The sequence below is a fragment of the Microtus pennsylvanicus genome, chromosome 1, assembly GCF_037038515.1.
Source record: "Microtus pennsylvanicus isolate mMicPen1 chromosome 1, mMicPen1.hap1, whole genome shotgun sequence".
NCBI classification, from domain to species: Eukaryota; Metazoa; Chordata; class Mammalia; order Rodentia; family Cricetidae; genus Microtus; species Microtus pennsylvanicus.
In genome coordinates this window covers 78,940,752-78,968,400 of record NC_134579.1, presented here as the reverse complement: position 1 = coordinate 78,968,400, position 27,649 = coordinate 78,940,752, and the positions used below count along the sequence as shown (strand labels likewise).

At 40.7% G+C, this 27,649-nt stretch overlaps 1 protein-coding gene and 1 non-coding gene across 3 annotated transcripts in view; both read left to right on the top strand.

Annotated features, from left to right (window-relative positions):
- Nucleotides 1-15,317: 15,317 nt before the first annotated feature.
- On the top strand, nt 15,318-15,421 carry LOC142842777 (U6 spliceosomal RNA). Its single transcript, XR_012909453.1, has one exon. It is a non-coding gene; the product is annotated as a U6 spliceosomal RNA (small nuclear RNA).
- Nucleotides 15,422-18,289: 2,868 nt separating this feature from the next.
- The window catches only part of Ube2v2 (ubiquitin conjugating enzyme E2 V2), a 30,683-nt gene continuing 21,323 nt past the window's right edge, over nt 18,290-27,649 (top strand). For both annotated transcript variants that reach the window (XM_075970621.1, XM_075970610.1), the window contains exon 1: nt 18,290-18,353. In XM_075970621.1, coding sequence (XP_075826736.1) covers nt 18,338-18,353 — 16 coding nt within the window. In that variant the 5' untranslated portion in view covers nt 18,290-18,337. The remainder of the gene's footprint in view (nt 18,354-27,649) is intronic.

Sequence of the window (27,649 nt, the reverse complement as noted above, 5' to 3'; positions counted from 1 at the left end):
TACTTGTTTGTACCTTTTTCTTTTTACTTTTATTGATTCTTTCTGGGTTTCCCATTATACATCCAGATCCACTCATCTTCCCATTCCCCCAGCATCCACCCTTTGCCCTTGTAACCTCCCCCTCAAAACAAGGCCAAATTTAAAAGAGAAACCCAAAACCAAACAAAACAAGGAAACATAACGAAGAAGGAGAAGTAGGAGGAGGAGAAGAGGCTGATGGTGGTGGTGGTGGAAGCTGTGGTGTGGCCTGTTGAGACACACAGTTTACCTGTTAGTCTGTTCTTCACTGGCAAGTGTTCCTTGCCCGGAGTCATTGGTGTGGCTCAAGGCCTCTGGCTTCTGCTACACCACTGGTGATGGGCTCTCACTGGGGCTCCTCTTGGATATCCTGTTGTTGTCCCTTGTCGTGAAGGTCTGTTTTGGAGGTTTGGATCTGTAGGTTTGCTCCCTTCACGTGCTCCAACAGTTCACAGATTTGGTGGATGTTGGGGTGGGCCAACCCACAACCTTGGTTCTGGGCCTGGGTGGTAGCTGGGTTTGTCAGCTCACTAGCTTTCCCTCGTCATTACTACCCAGATACACTTTCCAGCACTTTCTCACTTAGCTCACCCAATGCGACCTACAGAAGAGAGCCAGTTCTGCTGTCAGGCCCTCAGATTTGGGTCCCCCTCACTCATAGGGCCAAGGCCAGCTCTACTGTTTTGCCCAGGCAAGGCGCAGGGTCCTCTCTCCTGATTGCTGTAGGAGGAATGGGGAGAGGGGTAAAGTCAGCTTTCCTGCCACCCTGACAGTAGGATCAGCTCTAGTGTGCTGCCCTGGTGGGGTGCAGGGATGCTCTGTGTGCTGTGGCTGGAGTGACCCCAGAGTCATCTCTTTCATCCGCCATAGATAGCAAGGGGTGGAGGGTGGAGAACATCTTTCCCTCACCCATGCCACTGTTTGGCAAACAAGAGGTGGGAGCGTGGTCAGCTCTGTTGCTCATACTCCCTCAGGGCTGGCTCACCTGCATCCCCAACAATAGGATCAGCTCTAGTATGCTGCCCAGAAGGGAAGCAAAGGTTGCTTTCTCATGTGCTGCAGCAGATGAGGGTCGAGGCCAGCTCTCCCACTCCTGTGACTCTAGGGACAGCTCTCTCCCCTGCCGCAGGTGGTAATGGGTGAAGGGAAGGGCATCTTTCCCTCTCCTGTGCCACCATATGGCAGACAAGGTAGGGCAGGGTCAGTTCTCGGGCTCTGATACCTGCAGGGTTGATTTGCCTGTGTCTCTGACCGTAGTGTTATGCCTAGGGTGAGGGATGGGGCCATCTTTCCTGAGTGCAGAGGGTGGACTCTCCCCTGAGGTTCATGGACCCAGGTCCAGCTTACCTGCTTACCAGGAAGCGGCCGGACCAGCCATGCCAGGGCCTCAGCATAGCATGGTTCTAAAGACATCCCTCAACTCCCTGTGCTAACACTGGTTAGGAACGTTACCACAGACCCCAGATGCAGCAGGACCACAGGTCTAAACATGACTTTAGGCAGCAGCCTGTGCCTGGATGGCTCCATGACTCCAGGTAGCAGCACTGGCCACCCAGCTCAGTATGGCCCCAGGCACAGCACGATCCTTGTACATCAACATGGTCTGAGGTGGCTGTCCAGACCCTGATCATCTGCATGACCCACAGTGACAGCAGGAGCCCCAGTATCAACTCAGACACTGGCTGCTGTAGGGCCATGGACCCAGAGATGGACGTTTGCAGCAGACATAGTTCGGATGACACCATTGCCCCAGTGACAGCACAGGTCACTCAGATCAAGATGTCTCTGGTGGTAGCATGGCTTTCAGATGACCTCATGGCCACAGGTTGTGGCCCAGACCCACATCTATGTAGGCATCTATGTAGACTTTGGTGGCAACATGAGCCATGGACATCAATCAATACAGACCCCAGCTGTGCTAGGACCATGAACCCAGACATGGTCCTAGGCAGCATTCCCAGCTCAGATAGTACCATGGTCCCCAGGTGGCAGCATAAACCATTTGGATCAGCATGGGCCCTGCAGCAGCATGGCCCTTGGACACCAATCCTTAGACCTAGACAACCTAGACCCTTAGCATTAACACAGACTTCAGTGTTCTCAGGAGCAGCAGACATTAATCAACATAGACCCTGGATATGGCCGGGCAATAGACCCAGACATGGCTTTCAGCCATAGTCCTTGTCCAGATGATCCATGACCCTAACTGACAGACTGGGCACTCAGATAAGCCTGGCACTGGCAGCAGCAATGACCTTGGCAGGCTCTCTGGAAGTCTCTGGCCCAGAGGGTCAGAGGCTTGGATGGGATCCTGGATCTCTTATAGGCATTTTGGTTTGGGAGGGGGTGGTTTACCAAGCAAACATCGATAGGATGTGGTGGAGGGGGTGAGGGGAGAGTCAGAGTGGCTTCCCATGGCAATGCCATGCGGCCATGGAAAGACTCAATTTACCCCAACCAATGTACCAGATGACACTTAAAAATATCCCCTGGTAGTGGGTAACTCTGCTCATGCAATAAGCCAGTTAAGTCAAAACAAGTACAGGTTTTCATCTGAGCAAAGTATTCCTTGGTGGTCTCAGGAAAGAGAAGAAACCATGAGGCTGATCCCGAGGAGGGGGCCTTAAATACTCTCTGGGGCAGGAGCTGCTGCTTGGTGGGGTTTCTCAGGAATCTGGAGAGAGGGATGAGAGAGAGAGAGAGAGAAAGAGAGAGAGAGAGAGAGAGAGAGAGAGAGAGAGAGAGAGAGAGAGAGAGAGAGAGAACCGAGTCGGGACTTCCACCTAAACAGTACTGATGCTGTAATTAGTCAATCTGTCTCTGCAGACACACATTCTTCTCAGCAATTCTCATCCACAACACAAAACCACAACTCTTACCTCAAAAGGTTTATTTCATAGTTTATTCTTGAGACAAATATGAGTCATCGTGGCCCAGGAAACAAATTTAGGTCACCCCAAATTCCATGTTTCAATGTGGAACCAGTTTTATGCAGGTGTTACAGCAACAGGACAAAGAGAGCTATGAGTGAAGGTGCTTTTCAAATGCATGGGTTGAGTAGCTGTTGCAGCAAATGGAGAAATCTCAGCTTATAGGCCTCAGGTTCTGTCCAATGACTCCAGAGCCTTTTGCTTGGTCGAAACTAGGGCTTTACTATTTCAAGAAGTTTTTATGTGTTAGGGACAGGCTAGGTCTGACACCGAGATGGGCAAGGAATGAGTATTTAGTGGGCTAAAGATGGTCCAAGATAAAATATAGTTAGGCTGTGGACTTGCAGCATCTCATCTCCCCACTATTGCTGAAGTTCCCATCAGTTAATCAACCTTGCAGAGTCTTCACTTTGAATGTGCAGCTTTTTGGGGGGACTTTTGTTCACACTGACCAGCATAAGCAGTTATCTTATTCTAAGGAGTCTAAGCCTGTATTAGAAATGGCTTGGCTAAGTCATGAGAAGAAAGTAATGATGACTAGTCTTCAACCCCATTGAATACCTGAGAAGGGAACCAATAGTACTTGAGTAAACAGGAAGTGTATTCAAGCAACTTCCAAAATGTGCAATAAATGACAAAGACAACTGGCTACCTGGGTAAACACCAAAAGTCTCATTTACAATGTTGCAGCAACCAACTTTGGCAAAGGCCTAGAGTAACTGACAGACCATTTTCAGAGGCAGGAAATTTTTCAAAACCATCTTACCGTGTCTTGGAAAGGTTTGGCAGTCTTTTTTTTTTTTTTTGTATCCTGCTTGTCCTGTCGGGACACTGTGCATTTTTTTTCCCAGTGGTTGAGACGTAGGTTTCTATCACTGTGATAAAACACCATGATTTAAAATAAGGGGGTTATTTGGATTACACTTACTTTCACAGCACTGCTCATCACCTCAGGAAGTCAGGACAGGAGCTGATGCAGAGGCCATGAAGGGTGCTGTTCACAGGCTTGCTCAACAAGGCTTGCTCAGCCTGCATTCTTATAGGACTCAGGACCACCAGCCCAGGAATGATATCACTCACAATGAGTCTGGCATTCCCCATCAATCACTAATTAAGGAAAGTCTCTATAGTCCAAATTTGGACTAGCTGAACATAGCGGACAATGAGGAAGAATGGGAACTCAAGAACAATTGCAGTGGGTTTTTGATCCTACTGCACGTACTGGCTTTGGGGGAGCCTAGGCAGTTTGGATGCTCACCTTACTAGACCTGGATAGAGGTGGGCAGTCCTTGGGCTTCCCACAGGTCAGGGAACCCTGATTGCTCTTTGAGCTGATGAGGGAGGGTGACTTGATCGGGGGGAGGGGGAGGGAAATGGGAGGCGGTGGCGGGGAGGAGGCAGAAATCCTTAATAAATAAATAAATTTAAAAAAACGAAAAGTCTCTATAGACTTGCATCCAACCCCATCTTATAGAGGAATTTTCTCAGTTGAGGTTCCTTCCTCTCAGATGAATTTAGCTTGTGTCATGTTGACATAGAACTATCCAGCACATATGGATAGTTATAGGAAAGGAGACAGTTCATTAAGAAAGCAATGGAGGACCTAGAGTTGAATCACATCTTTCCTGTGGCCTGGTTCCAAGAGGGCCAAAGGGAAAGGGGGGCTGAGGTGAGGTCTTCAGATGGATTTGATGAGCCATTTACATAGTAGTGGCCACTTCCCAGTTCCTATGTCAGCAAGCTTTTCAGAGTACATTCTGAACTGAATGAAGCTGAGGTAGATGAAGTGACACTAAACTTCCTGCAGATGTCAGCTTTGGTAATTTTATCTACAATTTCTCTAATATTTATATAGGAAGCAAGTGCTATAGATATTCGGTGTGACTTTTATTGTTTAAAGAGAGCTTTCTGGATTGAGAGAGCCTCTTTGAAGTTTATCACATGCGAATAGAATTAAAGTCCCTGTAATCTAGAAATTTATAAACATAGAAGAAACAGAAATCTAAAAGAACTCAGAAGGCAATGCCAGTGCGTTGTTCTTTTTCTCTGTCTGTCTGTCTGTCTGTCTGTCTGTCTGTCTGTCTGTCTGTCTATCTCTATCTCTCTGTTGTAACTGAAAGGCAAAAGCAACAGCAAGGGTACCCAATGGTGCCATGGGGCAGAAACAAAAGCAGACAAGTGTGGAGCAAAGAAGACTTTTACCTTGAGGACATTGTGTCTCAGTTATAGGAAAATGAGTCGGGAGATACCAAGCCAAAATGGCAGGCACTGAGACCTAGCATAGCCTCCCTCAGCAGGTGTATTCTGGCAGCAGCTTGTCTAGAACTTGATATTTATTCATTGAGGTTTTCTTGCTTCCTATATAAATAAAAAAAAATTAGTGATTTTTTTCAGGCTACAACTTAAGATGCACTTGGGGTTCTACTCTGTTCGTCCTTCTGGGTGTTCAATAACCATATCTGGAGGTATATACTAATGTGGTCAGAGGAATTAAGAGGGAGAATGTTTTCCCCGTTGCCCTCCAGGTTCTAGTAGGTTCTAATGGACTATGAGGTATCTCTTAAAATATCCTAGAGCTATAGGGAGTCTCCTGTTCTCTTATTCAGGGAGTGCATGGGGGATCCCATGTGGTAAATTCTAACTAGTATCCAGTATACAAAGAAGAGGGCCAATATAAAGGGAAAAATTTTTTTTCTACACTTCAACAAGTAAAGCAAGACCAAGCAAGACCTTTGACTCATTCTTACATGGATGGACTGTCAAAATAAAGATTAGAAATGCCAAGGTCTCCTCCCAAGGGACCAGATCTTCTACTGACCTTGAGAGATCATATATAATGTTATTTGTACAATCTTTTCTCTCTAATAATTCTCTTCATGTTTTAAAAAATATTTCTTGGGGCTGGAGAGATGGCTCAGTGGTTAAGAGCATTGCCTGTTCTTCCAAAGGTCCTGAGTTCAATTCCCAGCAGCCGCATGGTGGCTCACAACCATCTGTAAAGAGGTCTGGTGCCCTCTTCTGGCCTTCAGGCATACACACAGACAGAATATTGTATATAATAAATAAATATTAAAAAAAATATTTCTTTTATTTTTGAGATTATAATATAATTACATCATTTCTCCTTCTGTTTCCAAACACTCTCATACATGCTTCCTTGCTCTCTTTCAAATTCATGGTCTCTTTTTTTTTTCATGAATTGTTATATGCATATATGTATATGCATGTACTTACTTATATTTTCCAAATATAACCTTCTTATTATGTATAATATTACTCCAGGTAATATACTACACCTGAGATTTGTGGCTAGGAACTGTAGATGAAAGAGAACACATGGCATTTGTCTTTCTGGGTCTGGATTACCTTGCTCAATAGGATCTTTTCTAGTTCCATTAAGTTAATGTGAACATTTTACAACTTTATTTTCCTTTATAGATGAATAGCATTCCATAGAGTATATGAACAACATTGTAATTGTCTGTTTTTTTCTTCTTTTAGGTTGTTTCCATTTCCTAGGTTTTGTGAATAGAGCAGCAATGACTATGGCTGAGCAATGTCTGCAGAGTAAGATGTCTCTTTGGCTTTATGCTAGTGAGTGAGATAGCTGGCCATTTGGAAGCTTACATTTAGCTGTTTGAGAACTCTCCTCACTGATTCCCCAACTTACAATCCCACCAACAGTAAATATGGGTTCCTTTTCTCCCCACACACCTGTAGCATATGTTCTTGGTTGTTTTGTTGGTCTTTGCTATTCTAAGGTAAGATGAAATCTCAAAGTTGTACTTGGTATTTTCTTTGGTCTGCCAACCAGCTCCCAGACAAAGACACTGAGACTTATTATTAACTACCAATGCTCAGCCTTAGCTTAGGCTTGTTTCAAAAGCTCTTTTAACTTAATTTATTAGCTATTTTTTCTTCTTTTTACCATTCTCTATATTTTTGAACCATCATTTATTTTCTTTTGACTCTTTTAAAAGAGTTCTTTATATATTCTTCTGTTGGGTGTATAGCTTGCAAAGATTCTCTCCATTCTGTGGGTTTTCTCTTTACTTTGCTGACTGACTGTTTCTTTAGCTGTGCAGAAGCTTTTTAGTTCCATGAAGTCTCACCTGTCAGTTGTTGACCTTAATTTTTGGGCAAATGGAGTTTTATTCAGGAAGTCCTTCCCTACCTACACCTGTATCATGTAGGGCATGGCCTATGTCTTCTTCTAGCAGTTTCTGTGTTTCAAATTACATGTTCATGTCTTTGATCCATTTGGAGTTAGTTTTGAGACAAGGTGATGATATGGGTCTAATTTTATTCTGCATGTGGAATCCAATCTTCCAGGCATTATTTTTGAAGATGCTTGCTTTTCTCCACAGTTTGCTTTAGGTGTCTTGTCAAATATTAAATGGTTGAAGCTATATGTGCTCATGTTTGGGACTTTGATTTTGTTCCATTGGTCTACAAGCCTATTTTTGTGCCAATACCATATAATTTTTACTACTTTGCCTCAGTAATGTATCTTAAACTCTATAATTTTAATTCTTCTTGTTTTTTTTCCCCTCAGGATTGTTGTGGCTTTCCAGAGTCTTTTCTGATTCTATGTGAATATTAGGATAAATTTTTTCTATTTTCTCATAGACAGATGGATTTTGATTGGGATTGCACTAAATATGCAAATAGCTTTTGGTAAAATGATTAATTTCATGATATTAATTTACCAGCCTATGATTGTGGGATTCTTTCTTTTTCTAGTGTCTTTTTCTATCTGTTTCTTCATAGGTTTAAAATTTTAATTGTAGAGGTCTTTCACTTTGTCGGTTAGGTTTTTTTTTAATATTTATTTATTATGTATACAATATTCTGTCTGTGTGTATGCCTGCTGGCCAGAAGAGGGCACCAGACCTCATTACAGATGGTTGTGAGCCACCATGTGGTTGCTGGGAATTGAACTCAGGACCTTTGGAAGAACAGGCAATGCTCTTAACCTCTGAGCCATCTCTCCAGTCCCTGTCAGTTAGGTTTATTACTGGATATTTTCTTTCTTTGAGGCTATTGTGAATAGGAATGTGCCCATGATCTCCTTCTCATTTGTTGTTGGTGCATAGAAAAGCTATTGATTTGTGCAAGCTGATTTTATATTCATCCACATTGCTGATTTTGTGTGTATGTTTGTATTTCTAGAAATTTTTTCATACAAAATTTAGGATTTCTAATGTATAGTATTTTGTCACCAATAAATAGGGATAGTTTGGCCTATTTTTTCCATAGTTTTATTATTTTAATTTTCTTCTCTCGCATTATTGCTCCATCTATTACTTTGAGTGCAGTATTGACAAGGAATGGGGTTAGTAGACATCCCTGTCTCATTCCGGATTCAGTAGGATTTTGCTTTGAATTCTTTACCATTTGAATAACATTTGCTGCAAGTTTCTCATATAGCACTTTTATTACGTTGCGGTTTGTTTTCTCTAGTCCTACATTCTCTGAGAATTTTATCATGAATGAATGTTGCATTTTGTCCAAGGCTTTTTCTGCATCTATTTACATGATAATGTGATTTTTGTCATTAAGTTTATTTATGCGCTTTATTGTGTTCACTTACTTTTGTATGCTGAATCATCCTTGCCTGTCAGGCATAAAGGCAACTTTGTGGTGGAATATAATCTTTTTCATGTATTTTTGTATTCTATTTGCAGTACAGTTTTATATAGCATTTATTTAGCATTTTTGAGTATTCTGCAGATTTTTTTTGTTGTGCCTTTTATTGGTTTTGTTATTGTAATGACACTGGCTCCACAGGAGTTTGAGAGTGATCCTTCTGTTTCTTTTTATTATTATTATTCTGACTAGCTTAAGAAGGATTGGCTGTAGATCATCTTTGAAGTCTACTGTGAATCCATCTGGACAAGGACTTTTTAAAAAATATTTTTAATTTTTAGCTGGAAAGATTTTTCAGTCTCCTCTTTTGTTTATGGGTTTGTTGAGGTTGTTGACTTCTTCAATGTTGGTGATTTGGCTTTAGAAATTCATCCATTACTTTTAGGTTTTCCACCTTAGTAGAAGAGTAAAGGGTTTTAAAATATTCTGAAATTCTTTGGTGTCTGCTGTAATATTTCCCTGTTCATTTTAGACTCTGTTAATTTGGATCCTCTTTTTATCTTTTCTTCCCTTTCCCCACCCTTGATCAGTTGGTCTAAGGGTCTGTCAATCTTGTTTATCTTCTCAAAGAATCAGCTCTTAGATTTGTTGATTCTTTTTATTGTCTTTCTTGTTTCTAATTAATTGATCTCTGCTCTTATTTTTATTATTTCTTGCCTTTGATTGGGTTTGGGTTTGTTTTTTGTTTTGTTTTTTTCTCTAATTTCCTAAGTTGCATCACCAAGCCATTCATTTGTGCTTTCTGAGTTCTTAAATATTGGCCCTTAGAGCCATGAGTTTCCCTTATAGAACTGCTTTCAATGTATCTAAGAGGTTTTATTTGTTGTATTTTCTTTTTCATTTAATTCCAAGACATTCTTTATTTCTTCCTTGATTTCTTCTTTGACCCATTCATCATTCAGTAATGAATTATGTGGTTTCTCTCCATGAGCTCTTATGTTTACTAGACATTTGTTTGCTATCAATTTTAAGTTTTAAATTGTGATCAAATAGGTTGCAAGGAGTGATTTTAATCTTTTTTAATTTGTTAAGATGTAAATATCCAGGATATTGTCCATTTGAGAAAAGCTTCCATGTGTTTTTGAATAGAATGTATGTTCTTTGGTGTTTGAGTGGGATATTCAGTAGTTATCTGTGGAACCTATTTGGAGTATGATGTCAGTTCATTTTCTGGTTGTTTTTTTTTTGTTGTTGTTCAATTTTTGTACAGATGGCATGTCTGTTGGAGTAAGTAAGGCATTGAAATCTCCTCCTATTAGGTTGATTGGTATTCAAATCCAGTTGCAGTATTTTTTTAATGGAATTAGTTACAGCAGAGTTTGGTGCATGTGTGTTTAGGACACTAATGTCTTCATGGTTACTTGTTCCCTTTATTAGATTAAGTGTCCCTCTTTAATCTGTTCTGATTAGTTTTACTTTGAAGTTTATTTTGTCTTACATTAGAAAGTGATGTATACTTGCTTCCTGCCTTCCTTTTCATTGAATTCAAGGAAGACTTTAATTTCTTTATTTCTTCCTTGACCCAGGGGTAGTTTAATAATTGACTATTCAATTTCCATGAGTTTGTAAGCTTTCTGAGAGTAGTATTGTTAAATTCTAACTTTAATCCCTGGTGATCTGATAAGACACAAGAGGTTACTCCAATTTTTTTTGTTTCTGTGAAGGTTTGCTTTGTTACCAAGTATGTGATCAATTTTATAGAAAGTTCCATGAGGTGGTGAGAAGAAGGTATATTCTTTTGTGTTTGGGTGGAATGTTCTATAGATGTCTTTTAAGTCCATTTGATTCATTACATCTGTTAGTTCTCTTATTTCTCTGTTAAGTTTCTGTCTGGTTGACCTCTCCATTGGCGAGAGTGGAGTGTTGAAGTCTCCTACTATTAGTGTGTGGGGTTTGATGTGTGATTTGAGTTTTAGTACTGTTTCTTTTACATATGTGGGTGCTCTTATATTAGGAGCATAAATGTTCAAGATTGAGACTTCATCTTGATGAATTGTTCCTGTTATGGGTATAAAATGTCCTTCTCCATCTCTTCTGACTAATTTTAGTTTGAAATTTTGTTAGATATTAGGATAGCCACACCCGCTTGTTTCTTAGGTCCATTTGCTTGGAAAACCTTTTCCCAACCCTTTACTCTGAGGTAGTGTTTGTCTTTGAGGTTGAGGTGTGTTTCTTGTAAACAGCGGAATGCTGGATCCTGTTTTCTTATCCATTCTCTTAGCCTGTGTCTTTTTACAGGTGAATTGAGACCATTAATATTAAATGATATTAATGACTGGTGGTTGTTAACTCTGGTTATTTTTCTGTAGTAATGTTTGTGTTTTTGCTTCTTTGGGTTATGCTGGTTAGGTGTTCTCAGATGTCTTGTGTTTTTGTGGGTGTAGTTAACTTCCTTGGGTTAGGATTTTCCTTCTAGTACTTTCTGTAAGGCTGAGTTTGTGGATACATATTGTTTAAATCTGTTTCTGTCGTGGAATATCTTGTTTTGTCCATCCGATGGTGAATGAAAGCTTTGCTGCGCATAGTGTTCTGGGCTTGTGCTGGTGGTCTCTTAGTATCTGCAGCACATCTATCCAGGACCTTCTGGATTTTATCGTTTTCATTGAGAAGTCAGGTGTAATTCTGATAGGTTTACTTTTATATATTACTTGACCTTTTTCTTTATTCTGTATGTTTTGTGTTTTGATTATTATATGGCGAGGGGATTTTTTTTTTGATCCAGTCTATTTGGTGTTCTGTAAGCTTCTTGTACCTTCATAGGTATATCCTTCTTTAGGTTGGGAAAGTTTCTTCTATAATTTTGTTGAATATATTTTCTGCGCCTTTTAGCTGGAGTTCTTCTTCCTCCCCAATAATTCTTAGGTTTGGTCTTTTCATGGTGTCCCAGATTTTCTGAATGTTTTGTGTTATTTGTTGGATTTAATGTTTTCTTTGACCAATGAGTCTATTTCTTCTATAGTATCTTCAGCACTTCAGATTCTTTCTTCTATCTCTTCTATCTCAGTTGGTTATACTTGTCTCTGTAGTTCCTGTTCGTTTACCCAGATTTTCCATATCCAGAATCCCCTCGGTTGTGTTTTCTTTATTACCTCTATTTCAATCTTCAAGTCTTGAACTGTTTCCTTTACCTGTTTGATTGTTTTTTCTTGGGTTTCTTTGAGGGATTTATTAATTTCTTCCATCTTTCTATTTATTTTCTCCTCTATTTCTTTAAAGGAGTTTTTCACTTCCTCTTTAAAGGTCTCCATCATTTTCGTAAGGTAATGTTTAAAGTAGTTTTCTTCTACTTCTTCTGGGTTAGGCTGATCAAGTCTTCCTGTTGTGTGACTGCTGGGTTCTGGTGTTATCATGTTGCTTTTTAGATTGTTGGAGGAATTCTTTTATTGGTGCCTACCCATCTGTTCCTTCAAATGAGGCCAACGGTGTCTTTGTGTCTTGGTCCAATCCTTGCTGTGGCTGTCTGAGTGTTTGAGAGTTTTTCTTGATCTGCTCTGTACTGTCAATGCCTGCTTCAGAAAGCCTATGATGCCTGCTCTCTTGGTCTTCTCTCCTGATTTGTTCACTTGGTGCTCTCTCTTAATCCCTTCAGTGCTGTAGCAAGCTCTTGGTCCCCCCAGTATTATAGCAAGCTCTCAGCTCTTAGGTGGGGTGTAGTTAGTAGTTTGGGGGGGTCCAGTGGATGGGTTTGGGTTTGGGGGGAGCCTAGCCACCAGAAACTCACTGCTGGCTGGCTATAAAAGCTAAGGGAGCTGGGGAAGAGCCCCTGGATTTTGTCTCACTGGGGAGGTCCTAGAGAGTAGGGCATTCGGCTATGTGGCTGTTCACTCACCACTTAGGTCCCCTCAGTATTGGAACAAGCTGAATTTCAGGGTTTCATGGAGTTTGCAGGCGAATCTCTTATTAACTCTTATAACTTATGTTAACCCATAATTCTTGTCTGTGTTAGCCACATGGCTTGGTAGTTTTTTCGGCGAGGCAGTCAGTCATGTCTTGATTGCTCTGTGTCAAGCTTCCTCTTTCTCTGGGTGACAACTGCAGACTGAAACTTCCCTCTTCCCAGAATTCTTGTTGCCCCGTCTCTACTTCCTGACTGGTTGCTCTGCCTATACTTCCTGTCTGGCTACTGGCTAATGGCCATTTATTTAAAATACAAGTGGCAGGGTACAGTCCATTGTCTCACAGCAGGTGTGGTTAAACCAATATATACAATCTTTAACAAAAAAGTAACTTGAAACATAATAAATGACTTATAATTAAAAAAAAATCTATACCAGGTAATTTTAATTTGCTATAACATACTATGTATATGACTCAACTATTCTAAAAATATACTGTATATGTAACTTAGACTCAACTCTTGTTTAAAAAATAGTTTTATAAAAAATGATTTTAAGGGGCTGGAGAAATGGCTCAGAGGTTAAGAGCATTGCTTGCTCTTCCAAAGGTCCTGAGTTCAATTCCCAGCAACCACATGGTGGCTCATAACCATCTGTAATGGGGTCTGGTGCCCTCTTCTGGCCTGCAGGCATACACACAGACAGAATATTGTATACATAATAAATAAATAAATATTAAAAAAATGATTTTAAATAATAACCACATGGTACATGCCTATGACTTCACCAGCATCTTAAGCAGACCACATTGGTATAATTCCATTGAAAGAGGTTTCTGTCCTGCCCAGTCCTGTAGCCATTCAGTCCCAAAGAAGCACATGAAGGCCTACATTAATTATAAATTGGTTGGCCTATTAGCTGAGGCTTTCTTATTAAGTAACTCTTAGATCGTACATTAACCCATAATTCTTGTCTGTGTTAGACACATGGCTTGGTACCTTTTATCAGTGAGGTGTTCTCATCTTGCTTCCTCTGTGACTGGGTAATGACTGCAGACTGAACCTTTCCTCTTCCCAGAATTCTCCTATTCTTGTCGCCCCGCCTATGCTTCCTGCCTGGCTACTGGCCAATTAGCATTTTATTAAACAAGCACAAGAAACAAATCTTTACAGGGTACAAGGCCATTGTCCCACAGCATAATTCAACTAAGGCAACTCATAAAATTTCTTAGTCCTCCTGAGCTCTTGTTTTATCATTGTATCTACTTTTTAGATTGAGAAGACAACAGAAGGTCTCTAAAATATCTTTGATGATTGATGGACTTTTATATGATAATAAATAAATTCTTAAGATTATAAAGCTATACTCAGGTTAACAGAAGCTAACTTAGAAATGTATGTCTAACCATTTATATCTTTGCTAACTGCTCAACACCAGGCTTCTAGAAAATTATAAATAAAAACAATGTATGTTTAATAAATATATAATCAAGTATATCTATATACATAATTGATAAATATGGTATATTTGGTAAATAAGGTTTATAAATTCTTAAGGTATAACAAGGTCAACAGTAATTGACTTGGAAATATTTATCTAGCCTCCACCTTTGCTAACCTTGGTAAACTTTAGGCATTTGGATGCTTTTAAGTTTTATTTTAATGCTAAAGGATTTTTTTCTGAAGCATAAAGATAATTCTATTAGAGTTTAAAAGGAAAATGGTCAGGCAGGCAAGCAGTAAAGCAGCTGCCTGGAGGGGAGAAGGAAAAAGCCAGGTATTTGAACTGACGTGGAGGTCAGACATGTGGCTGACAAGTGGCCATGGAGCAAGGAGAAGAGAAGCTTTAGAGAAAATGAAATAAGTTCAAAATATTGGACAGGGGAAGCTCAAAATGTTAGGGAAAACATGATCAGAAAAGAGAAGAAAAGGTAAAATTACTAATGGGAGACTTACACTCCAGTATGGCTTTGGCCCTTAAGCCTCCGCAGTCAGGGGAGTATGGTAGGGGGGCAGTAATACAGTATCTCTTTATAGGACTAATTATTCTGCCTATCTCTTTAACATGGATTACACTGAGCCTACCTTTCAAGGGGTAGTCCTTTAGCCAAAGTGACCGAACCAGTCTAGTTGCAATATTAGCTCTCCACCTCCTAGAGATGATGCTGAAGGGTTTTTAATTAATCTTCAACTCTAATTTTTAAGACTCAAACTTAACAAAAATAAAATTGTGAAGTCTTAATCTTTTAAAAAATACTAACTTAAAAACTGTTACATAACTCATTTAGTAACAAGCTTTATTCAACTCCTGTATGTGTTTGCAAGTTTAAGCCTAAAGCAAGTAGCTAAAAACAAAGTTTGTTTAACTTTGTCATTTATTCTGGGAGAATGAATGCATTTTCGGTTGTAGCAATGTTGTAGCAACAGCTATTTCTTCAAGTTACTTATTTGTGCCTTCAGGATGTGCCCAGGCCTGATCACATATATACCCCTTCAATTCGATGAAGGATCACTGTTGTGCACATCCAACTGTATGATATGGTGGGTCAGATAATGCCTTCCTCATGACAGAAGTTCAGGTTGTATAAGAACTGTCCCGGTGTCAAGTACTCAGTTTACACTAAGGGTAAGAGCTGTCTCCTACAAATGGCAGGCTATGTCTACAAATGGCAGTCTATGTGTCTTTCCAAAATCCCATGGGTCGCTGCTGTGTTTCACATGCAGTATCTTTCAAATGTTGTAAACAGTGTCCCTATCTGTCACAGATACCTCAAGTTCCATCAGTTCTGCCGAATCATATGGCGTAAGTGGCACAGCTTGTGTAGTAGTCTGGACTTGTTAGAGAGCATTATCCTGTTCTGGACCCAACTCACAACTAGTGTCTTGTGCTCGGGTCAGCGGCACATATACTAAAATTGGAATGACACAGAGATAGGCACGGCCCCCGAGCAAGGATGACACACAAATTTGTGAAGGGTGTATATTTTTAAACATTTTCATCTCTCCTAGATAAATCTCGTAGATAAATCTTATTTTACCTTTGGTGCATAAAATCAGTCTGTTGATTTGTTTCCCTTATGTGTAAGTAAACCAGAATGACCAAGACTGCTTTGAGTTATTTTCTGACAATACATTTTCAGTTTAAGAACAAGACGGATTGATGGTCGGTCAAGCTTAGTTTGCTACTTATATTAATCATTTGTTCATTCATTGGATTAATGTATTCATATAGATCTTCAACAATTGACACAATAAATTATTTTTAATCTAGGCACTTTACCAATAACTGGCAATATAAAAAATACTAAAAATTTAAACTCTGATAAACTCATATATCATTCTTTCCTCGGCATTATTCTGGCTTAGCATATCATTGATTTCCTGGTACTGACAATAAGAAAAATGTGGAATGTGTACACAGCTTTTCTTATACATTCTATATCTGCAATAATTAGCTTGCTATAAAATTAATACAAATTCTTTGAAGTTCCCTATGTTTTCGCCTTATACTATAAAGTCTACCTATTTAGTTAGGATTGTCTGCGTCCTTTTGAAAAAATACCGCCACCTGTTTTTGTCTTTTCCCTTGGGGCTCAGGGTTTTATGTATAAGAGGAAAAGCATATATGTATAAGATGCAGAGTGATTGCATCAACCAATGCTGATGGATGATTTCAAGGGTACAATCTCTCCATTCACACCACCACACCACTCAGGACCGATGCACATATTAACTCACAGAGACTGTGGTAACACACTCATGGCCTGGACAGATCCAAGCTCTGAGAGGGGAAAATGGTCATGGGCTCCTACCCTTAACCAAGAAGCTACCTGTAACGGATACCTGCTCTAAAAAAACCTATTTGTTTTTTTTTCCAGTGGCGTCTCAATGAGCATATTAACCACACTTCAGGTTAAACCCCATGCCTAGAAGTAGTATGGCAACACAAATCAAATCCAAAAGGTGATTTTGTGGAGTTTTTGTCTCATATTGCTTTGTTTGGGATTTTTTTTTCTGTTTTATTGAGTTTTTGCTTGTATATTTTAGTTTCTGGTTTGTTTTTTTTTTTTTGAGACAGTGTTTCTCTGTAGTTTTTGGTGCCTGTCCTGGAACTAGCTCTTGTAGACCAGGCTGGCCTCGAACTCACAGAGATCCGCTTGCCTCTGCTTCCCGAGTGCTGGGATTAAAGGCGTGCGCCACCACCGCCCGGCTTAGTTTCTGTTTTTGTAGGGTATTTTTTTGTGTGTTTCTTTTATTTTGTTAGTTTGTATTTGTTTGATTTGTTTTTGTTTATTGCTTTGTTTTCTGAGACAGGGTTTCTCTGTACAGCTTTGCTGTCCAGGAACTCACTGTGTTAACTAGGCTGGTCTCAGTCCTCCAAGTGATGTGATTAAAGTCTTGCCCCGCCCCCGGCTTGTTTATTTGTTTTTGAGACTGGGTTTCTCCATGTAGCTCTGGCTGTCCTGGAACTCCTTCTGTAGACCAGGCTGGCTTTGAACCCACAGAGACCCACCTGCCTCTGCCTCCTGAGTGTTGGGATTAAAGGCATGAGTCACTGCTGCCTGCCTGACAAAAATTTTTTAATTTAAGGAAAAGATGGATGGTTACTACTATAACATTTTTGTCAGTATTGCTACAATAGGTATATATTGCAGGCAGATTATTATTGTAAGTTGCAGGGTTCATAATTGGGTGAGATTGATAGTTACTTTTATTTTCTGGTAGCCTTTCTGGTACTTTATACCACTGTGAATTCTAGTTAATAGACATGAAACATCTAGTGTAGTAATTATGAGCTGCGGGGCTGCTTCCCCAGCACCCCAGCCGCCTGCTAGCTTATGCTCCGAAATAACAACACACAAACTGTATTCTTTTAAACACTGCTTGGCCCATTTCTATCTAGCCTCTTCTAGGCTAACTCTCGCACCTGGACTAGCCCATTTCTAATAATCTGCTGTACCCCACGAGGTGGCTTACCAGGGAGATTCTAGCCTACGTCCATCCTTGGTCAGAGCTGAATCGCGTGTCTCAGAGAGCAGAGCTCTCTCGTCTGCCGGGTGAGGGGAGCATGGCGTCTCTGTCTGAGGCATCTTACCTCACTTCCTCTTCCTCCCAGCATTCTGTTCTGTTTACTCCACCCACCTATGTTCTAAGCTATAAGGCCAAGCAGTTTGTTTATTACTTAACCAATGAAATCAACAGATTGATATGTGACACTCCCACATCAATCTAGTTGAGCGCCAACTGGATTTTTCCATGGTTAATTATATAAACAAGTGATATGTTCAGCAATAGGGTTTACTGTCAGGTGGTCAAGGGTAACCAAGAGCATTGTGAGTAGCCTATATTATTTGCCTGTGTGGGGTGTCTATTGTACGTTCCTAAGTGGTTCCTTAAGCTGCTTTTGGTTATGATGTCATCAGAGCAACACTACAGCCCAAGTGTAACATTGTGGCCCTGCACTAGCGTGACTCCGACTCTTTGGGATATTGTTTTTCAAGACAGTTGTCAATACCCATATTTTATGTTGGTTCTTAATAAAACGCTTGGTGTGCTGTAACTACTACCGTTTGTCTAGACATTGTTTCAATATTTAACACAAAGATTCATTGGAGGAGTCCCCCTGGAACAACTAAGAGACAGTATTAGGGCGCACAGATTTTTCAAAGGCTTTTTAAGCTCTTGCGAAAGGTCGTCTTCGTCTCCTAACCCCTCCCGAGGTTTTTCTTCGGCGTTTATTGTAGAATCAAGTGTCCCAGCAATCAGCAAAGGCAAAATCAGCCCGGGTACACAGGAACCCAGGAGCGTCCCCACTGCGGGTGTCCTCTGTGACGTAGAGCCGAGCGCTGACGGAAGTGACGAGTGACGTCTTGCGTCCAGCGGCTGCGTCTGGTAGCAGGAGAAGATGGCGGTCTCCACAGGTCGGTTCCTAGCCCCGGTCCGTCGCGCAGTCGCTGCTGACTGTTCGGGCGACCGCGCGGGGCTGCGGGTGCGCAGTGCGGAGGGTCACGCGGGACGCGGCGGGGGAGGGCCGGTGGCGGGGAGGTCGGGCCGCGTGTCCGAGTCCACGGGGACGGCAAACCTGCGCGCCCACTGCCCGCGGCGCCCTGCGGGAGCCCCGACTCAGCAGGCCTCCGCCGCCTCTGCCGCGCCGGGGTGGGCTGTGCCGGGGCGGCCCGGCCTGGCGGGTGTCCCTGCACGTCCGCGAGGCATCCTGGATGGCGCTGGGGGTCTCTGCTGAGATCCCACCAGACACGTGCGGGAGGACAGGACTAACAGGGAGGACGGCCGCTGTTTCGAATGAGGGAGCGATGATTACGCTTAGCCGGCAAAATGTGTGCTCTGTTTTTTATTTAAGCGAAAAACTACAGTACCCTGCGCAAGACGAACGCCAATTGCAGAGCAGTTGCTGCTTAGCTTGAGGGTTCGATTCCCATTTACAGTGTTCGGTTTCCCATTTAGGAAATTGTAATTTAAGTGTTGATGGGGCTTAGAGATTTGACGACTTAAAAATGTTAAGTTAAACCAGTTTCAAAGTGTGGAGTTTTAGCATTTAAAGATGATGGCTCATAAGATTTGTATTTTTCTGGTTTTTGTTGAATGTAGGTTGTAGAAATGGAAGAGGTTGAGAGGCTGTTGGGATTGTTACATTACCTATATATACATTTTTCACAGTGATTAAGTCTTACCTTCATTGTGTGTAAGTGTCATAGACAGTAAATTCTTCAGCAGTTTTACCTCGGGGAAGTAAATCAGTCTGCTGGCCAGAGCTGACTTAGACCAAGGATTATTTTTAACGTGGCATTTTAATGCTCTAACTCTGATTTCTTTACTCCTTATTAGAAATGTATGTTTTTATGAACCGAACCATGATTTTTAAGAGTTGTGCTAAATACTTCAAAATTTAAGTAATAAAATGGTGCATTGTATATGAAAAAAATGTCTGTGATTGAATTTGTTTATTGAAACATAGTTAAATACTACTCTTATGAAAGAATGTTCATTATTTTCAAAAGACCAGCAATTATATTTATGAATGGCACAGAACCTTGTGTTAAACTGTTTTGTTCTTGGAAATTGAATGTATACTATAAATAAGCTTTGGATTATTCGTGTCTTTATTGCATATTTGATACCTGTATCCTGTTTGTCATTTTCACTGGTTTTAGACCAATGTAGTGGGAAAGCTTTGGTATAATTAAAATACGTTTTAGAAAATTGGACTTATTTATTTATATTTTTGAGTCAAGGTCTCATGTAGCCAGGCTTGCCTTCTACTCTAACTGAAACAAAGTTTGGAGGAAAATGATTCAAATTAGACTGAGGATTTCTGTTGAGAAGATTTTTTTTTCTTTTTCCCTTCCCTTCCCTCCCTCCCTCCCTCCCTCCCTCCCTCCCTCCCTCCCTCCCTCCCTCCCTTCCTTCCTTTCAGATTTCTGTCTCTTCCCTGCCACCGCCTCCCATTTCCCTCCCCTTCCCCCTGTTGAGAAGATTTTGAAACCAAGGAAGTAAAAGCTTATATTTAACTGATACTCTCTTCCTCATGAGTAACTGGAGTATTCGTCAAAGGATGACCTTTATTCTGTTTTAGTCAGGATAATGACTTTCATCTATTCCTTCCTAGATGAATCCATCTTTTACACACCTACTTCTCATATGGAAGTGGGTCTGCAGTTTCCCCATTCCTTTCCCTGTGCACCAGGAGGATTTCATAAAACTTAGCTTAAACATTACTCAAGGGAAAGGATGTTTATTAATATTTAGTATCTGTAAAATTCATTTGATTCAGTTACTGTAATTTACTGTGTAAAAGAAAGTTCTGTGTGCTCTGTGGTGGTGTATCTACCTATAGTCCCAGCACTGATATAGGATTGTGAGTTCTTGATGTGCCTGGCCTGCATAATGAATTCATTGGCTTGAGCTAGATAGTAAAGTCCGTCTCAAAAGGAAACAAAACCCAAATACACTGCTGTAGTAGTTTTTAGATTTACAAAAAAATTGTGATGATAGTGAGGTGAGCATATCTCCCTTTGATTGCTTAGTGTAACAAGTTTGTCAAAATTAGTGACCCAGTATATCAACATGTTGTAAGTCCATACCATATTCCCAGTTTTTAGACTAGGTCGCCTTTTGGTATTAAGTACCCAATTTAGCTATCACATTACATTGTAACATGAAATATTAAAAACAGTCCCTTAGATTGTATTAGTATTGTGATGGTACTGTAGTTTTTTTGAATGAAGATGCATGGGAGACTTAGGGGTAAAAATGAAATTTTACCTTTGTGTAGGTCTGTGTAAGGAAAGGAAACAAAGACAATCATTCTTCTCAGAAGTGGTCAGAAGTGTGTATACTGAAAGACTAATGTGGCAGTATTCTGATTTTCTTACTGCTGTAGACTCCTGTGCTCTTTGGCCGTGCCACTTAGTCACTAAGTCTTGTTTTCCTGATGTGTGTATGCCAATGCTCACAAGTAGTACTGGGAGAAAATGACTTGAGCCTCAGAAGTATGTGATGGAAGAGTTGAACTCTATGTATTTCCATCCTGAAACTTTGACTACTGGCTTAGTAGATTTTTCTTGATGTTCTTGATATACATATATTCTTGATAAACTCTTGATACTGTGATCAAATAATATAGCCACATCATACAGACAATCCTTTCTGTACAGACTGGTTTGGGGAAGTAAAAATGGCAGTGAGATTTGTTTGTAACAATTAGTTAAGTGAAAAGGTTATTCTGAAATCTTTGAAACTGTCAAGACATTAAAAACTCTGGTTAACTACAAATGTGAGGATAGAAGTAAAATTAATAGCTTAACTTAGACATATTAAAGACATTGCAGTTTCATTTTCTGATGAAACACTTGCCAAATGTAGTTTGAATACCACTCTTTTCTTCTAATTACATAAGTTAGGATACAGAACAAGGAGCTTCCTTCTCAAGATTTGGTGAATAGGTGAATACTTGTAAATTTTATTATCCAGCAGTATTTTACCCTTTGTCTCCTCAGTGTTTTGAACTGTGTCAGAGATTGCTGTATGGAGGTTTTTCAGTACTATGGCATTGTCCTTTGGATTTTGTTGGTACTGGGATTGAATCTAGGGATTGTGCTCTATTTCCAGCCCTCTTGATTTTTTTTTTCATTTGATACAGGGTACTGCTGCTTAGTTGCCTAATAAACAGTCCTTGAACTTGTGATTCTCCCGTCTAAACCTTCTGAGTAGCTGAGGTTACAGGCCGGTAGCACCAGAACCATTTGAAATCATTCTTTTCTTATAACTAATTGTTCCATTTGTGTGGATGAAGTATTTTTTTTAAAGGTTTATTTATTATGTATACAACATTCTGCCTCCATGTATGCTCACATTCCAAAAGAGGGCACCAGATCTCTCATTACAGATGATTGTGAGCCACCATTTGGGTGCTGAGAATTGAACTCAGGACCCCTGGAAGAGCAGCCAGTGCTCTTAACCTCCAAGCCATCTCTCCAGCCCCAGATGAAGTATTTTGGAAGACGGAGGCTGGAGAATCAGAATCTCAAGGTCATCCATCCTTGGCTGGAGGTGGAGACTGCTCATACACTTGGCTACATCATAGTTTGTTTGTTTTGCGTGTGTATATGTATACATGCATGCATCATTGGATACATGAGTCCCTTCCTGTCTTATAAACCAAAACAAAGGACTGGGAAGATGCTCAATCAGTGTGGTGTCTTCGGGGGGAAGCATGGGGACCTTAGTTACGATCTCCAGAACCCACATACAGTTGGAGGGTGCAGGTAGTGTTCCTCTGTAACCCAGTGTTTGGGATGGTGTGGGCCAGACAGGTGGATTTCTAGAGCTTATTGGCCAGCTACTCTTAACTAATAAGTAAACTCCAAGTTTCATGGAAAAAACTATCTCAAAGAGTGAAGAAGATGTTGAGGAAGACATTTGATGTTGACCTCTGGCCTCCACATACACATACCATGTACTTGATGTAATGATAGCATAGTATGGTGGAGGAAGTTTGGAGTAGTTGGGGGTCAGTGTTATTTACACTGTGTTAATGGAAATTTATGCAAATGAGAACCATTTATACCAAGGTTACCTAACTGTGAAAACATTCACTTAGTAATTAATTTGGGAACTCTTTAACATAAAACTTCAAAGTAGATAGAAAACATGTTGGCTGAATAATAAGATTCATTGCTTGAGAACTGATGTAGAGTAAGTCTGAATGATGGAAGATAGGCTGTCCGACCAGGTTTGGGAGTGGTGTATTGTTTACAGAGTTGTACTTCTTTTGTCTGAGAATAAAGACATTTTCAGTTTAAGTTGGAACCTTACAAAGCTTCAGGCTACAGAAGAGAAATCTGGACCTTAAGGTCTTCCACATGTTGAATAATAGTTGTAATAGGCAGTACATTATGACTCTGCTATCTTCTGAGCCGTTTATTTTGAGGATGAGCAGTAGAACTCTAGGCGTGAAATGACTTTGTTGAGATTATTTAGATGAATAAGGCCAAACTTGAGTTATGGAACATGGGATGAGTAGTACATAAACTTTGTTACTAGCTCTTTTATTGACATCATTTTGTTAATAGTCTCTTGAGCACAGATTCTTTCATTTAGTACCACTCTGGTTTATGTATTCTTTGGTTTATTTGTGCATATCTAGTGATGCGAAACCAGGTGTGATGACTAATGCCTGGAATCCTGCACTTGAAGCAAGAGAATTGCTGTAAATTTGAGGACAGCCTGTGCTACATAGTTTCCGTTCAGACTAGGCAAAAGAGTCTAATTAAAAACATGGAAGGGGGAGGATGGAAAACTAGTGATGTTGTTATTTCATGAAGATAAAGATTTTTTTATTATGATAGAGGTTAAAGACATTGTATATTATTAAAAGCTTCATCCTTTATGGGATGAAATGATGTATTTAATTTAAAATTTTTAAAAAATGGGCAGATTAGTTGGCTCAGTGGTTAAGAGCACTTGCTTGTTGTTAAAGAGGACCCAGGTTTGGTTCCCAGCTCCCGTGTAGTAGCTTATAATCATCAGTGACTCTTTTCTAGGTAATCCCATGCCTTTTTTTGACCTCCACAGGTACTAGGCATATGTTTAAGCAAAATGCTTGTGCACATAAAACCTAATTAAAAAGGAAAACTGTTCATAGTGTCTAAATATTGTTTCGCATTAACAGATTTTTTTGTAAATTTAGCATTTCAGCACAGTACAAATGTAATTGTTTTCGTAAGGATGGCTATAAATTATTTTCTTTTTGAAGTTATTTTGAGGGAAGGAGGGAAAAGAAGCATTGGTAATGCTGTGAATGGTTGATACAGAGTCATCTTTATTAGTGGGTCTAGGTCCAGTCTGATTCGTTAAGTCTTAAACCTTTCTTTATCCTATCTGTTACTCCTAAAGTGGCCCTTTTTGGTGTGTGGGTGTGCTGCTGGGGATTGAACCCAAATACTTGTGAGTGCTAGGGAAATGCTCTGCTGAGCTATATTCCCCCCACCCCCAAACTAAATCTTTCAGAACTACCTCACTTACCCATTTTCCCAAATAGGCCTTTAGACAAGACCGGTGTCTTAGTTACTGTGTTCTTGCAACCATGACAAGGGCAACTTGTAGGAGAAAGTTTCTTTGGGGCTTATGGTTTCAGGGGAGTAGAGTCTGACCACTATGACACCAGATAGTCAGGTGTAGTGCTAGATCTGTAGCTGAGAGCTCGTATCTTGTGAGACACAACCTTGGGGCAGAACAAGCACGGTGGGTATGGTGTGAATCTTTAGACTCAAGGCACTTTCCCAGTGACAAATTTCCTCCATCAAGGTCATACCTAATTCCAAACAGTTCCACCAACTGGGGACCAAGTATTCATATGTGCCTATGGGGATCATTCTCATTTAAACTGCCCTATTCCACTTCCTGTCCCTATAAGCTTGTAATTTATAATGCAAAATGCATTTAATTCCACTTAAAAAGTTTTCATAATCTTTTATAGTCTCAACACAGTTTAAAAGTCCAAAGTCTTAGACTTAAGTCAATCTCCTAATTGTACCCCCATATAAAATCAAAAAGCAAATGAATACTTCCAGCATACAGTGACACCGAATGTACATAACAGTGAGGAAGAACTGGACAAACTCCAGATCTCGTCGCTCCCTGTATAGTGTTAGGGTGCTTAGATGACTCTGCCCTTCCAGCTTTGCTGTCGGCAACACAGTCTCTCTCCTGTGTCTGTTCCAGTCCCTGTCTGCAGTTCCCTTGGGAGACATCCCATGGTTCTGGCATCTTCCCTTGAGGTCTCTAACAAGTCTAGGCTTCATTTTCACAGCTTCACACAATGGCCTTTCGGGGACTCCTCTGCCACACCTGGCCTCAGAGGTTCTTCTTAACCCCAGAGGAAGATTCCCACAGTCCTTTTCCTCATGTATTCCTCATCACTGTAGAGTCATAGCAACACGGACAACACTGCCAGGAGACTACCTACCTGCTTTGGGGGCCTGGCCCCTAGATTTTCAGAAGCTTTCCTTTGTTATCGCTTTTTAGGGACAAAAAACTCCCCAGGCCTTTCCTATTTACCAATTGGAAGGTTTGCATTTTATTTCCTAATGTGTTCTTTTCACTTCGGACTGTACATTTTTATTTCTTTTTTCCTGTGTGCTCTTTTCCATTATGGACCTGCTTAAGTGGTTACTAATAACCACGAGAAAGAGTCACTATTAGGTTGTCTTGAAATCTCTGCTAAGGAAATTAATCCATTACTTTACAATTTAGCCTCAGTCAGGTTCTTAGAACAAAGGCAGAAAGCCACATTCTTTGCCAGTTTATCAAGAATTGTTTCTAGCCTCGTTGCTTCTATTGATCTTCCTCTGGAACCTCACAAGCTGGGTCTCCATGGCCTATACTTCTCTTAGCAGCATTGTCTTCCCAACCGCCTGTTAGGAAGGCCTGCTTAGAGTGATCAAGCATTCTCCTGTTCCAACCCCAAATCTTGCCCATTTCTCTAAAAATCTGTCATGACTAAGCTTGTCACAGCATCAGCCCACTCCCTAGTATCAACCTCTGTGCTTCCTTTCTGTTTCTGTGACAAAATACCACACCAAATGTTTAGTTTGGGACTTAAAGATTCAGAGTGTTAGCCTATGATGGTGGAACAAAGGCTTGCCAGCTGCAGCAGCAGAAAACTTGCATCTTAATCTTCAAGTTAGAAGCAGAGAGAGGGCATACAGGGAATGTTAGGACTGCTTTGAAGCCCACCCCTCAATGACAGACCTCCTCCAACAAGGCCACGCCTCCTAATTTTCCAAACAATTCCACCAACTGGAGACTAAATATTCAAACTGATGAGCGAGCATATGGGGTCATTCTCATTCAAGCCAGCATAAATCTCAGACTACCACCATATATTAGGTAAGACTAGGAAGATTGAGCAGTAGCTCTGGGACCCTGATACCTAAGAGATTTCCTGTGGGAGGAGCCAGGAAATCCTGAGTGAACCTGTAAAGAACACGTGAAGAGTGGTACAGTCCAGAATGAACGTGTATTAGTGATGTGCTTGTGGCCTTGTCAGACCTGCAGGAACCTGGTAAACCACGCCTCAGGGATGACAAAACATGTCTTAGGGTGAATGCCGACAGTTTGTGTACAAACTAGCAGCTTAGTTTCCTGTGTGTGTGTGTGTGTGTGTGTGTGTGTGTGTGTGTAGCCTGCAACTTCTGGCCTCTACAGACCTCTTCCTGAGAATATTTAACTGATTTCTCTGTGCTAATAATATAAATAAAATAATAAAAATTCTGAGATTCCCAGTTGTGTGTAGTTCATGCCATTCCATCAGAGTGTACATAACTCACCAGTCATGGGCTTTTCTGTATGTGTGTCTGTTCTTAATCCCCTTGTTGCTCCTAATCATGTCCAGAACTAAGTCATGCAGGATGTAGCAGTTACTAAAAACACCATTCTTCTTCAGCCTTTGACCAGACAAATCATAAGGATGCTGAAACTTGAGTTCAGTTTTAGGGAGTTATTTTTCTTCCTTAAAACCAACAAAAAACCCCAGAAAAACAGCGTTGCTAAAATGTACTATTTGAATCTTTTTAATGAGTACAGTCTATTGGAGTATAGTGTATTTAGAGGTGTGTGGAGTATTTACAAAAAAGAGATTTACTTAGAGCACTGCCTGTTCTGCCAATCATGACTTCACTTGCTACCCATAACTATGGGCCATCGCCCTTAATAACTTGCTGACTGCCACATAAGCTTCTGTAAAATTTTACCTGTTTGCTCACTCCACCTTGTGGTATTAAACATGAAATAAAAATGTGACCTGGACCTGAGACTGAGACCTTCCATGAGCTTTCCTGGTTCTGGTCCATCAGTGACATCGCTTTCACTTTCATTGGTGTGTTTCTTCCAGGGAGGTTTCACACTATGCACCGTCATTTCTACAGTCACTTTAAAGCATTTTCCATTGCTTAGGAAGTAATTTTAAACACATTAGCACTGTTGATGGAGGTGGATATTGTATCTTATCTGTTGCTTTCATTGGTTAAGTAATAAAACTGCTTGGCCCTCTGATAGGGTAGAATTTAGATAGGCGGAGTAAACAGAACAGAATGCTGGGAGAAAGAAGCCGAGTGAGGAGCCGCCATGATTCTCCCACTCCAGACAGACGCAGGTTAAGATCTTCCCTGGTAAGCCACCTCGTGGGCTACACAGATTATTAGAAATGGGTTAGATCAATATGTAAGAGCTAGCCAATAAGAGGCTGGAACTAATGGGCCAAGCAGTGTTTAAAAGAATACAGTTTCCGTGTAATTATTTCGGGTATAAAGCTAGCCGTGCGGGCGGCTGGGTGCCAGGAACGTAGCCTGCCGCTCGTATAACAACACACTGTCCTACTTCCCAGTGTCTGTCCTAATAGGTTTGCCCCTTTAGTCTTCATATGTGTTCACTTTATTCATTCTGTGTTACTGTTTGGATATGAGTTCCCTTATAAAAGTCTCGTGTTGAAGGCATGGCCTTATTTGGCAGATCTAGTAGTTGTGAGTTGTTTGACTTCGATGTAATCAGTGGATTAACAATGCATTGATGCATTTATATATTGATGACAATTTGGGGAGGGGTGGAAAGTAGGAACCTGATTAAGGTTACTGGGATTCTTGTTCCTGGCCTTTCCTCCCTGTTTTTGTTTCATGAAGGCTGTGAGGTAAGCAGTTTGCCT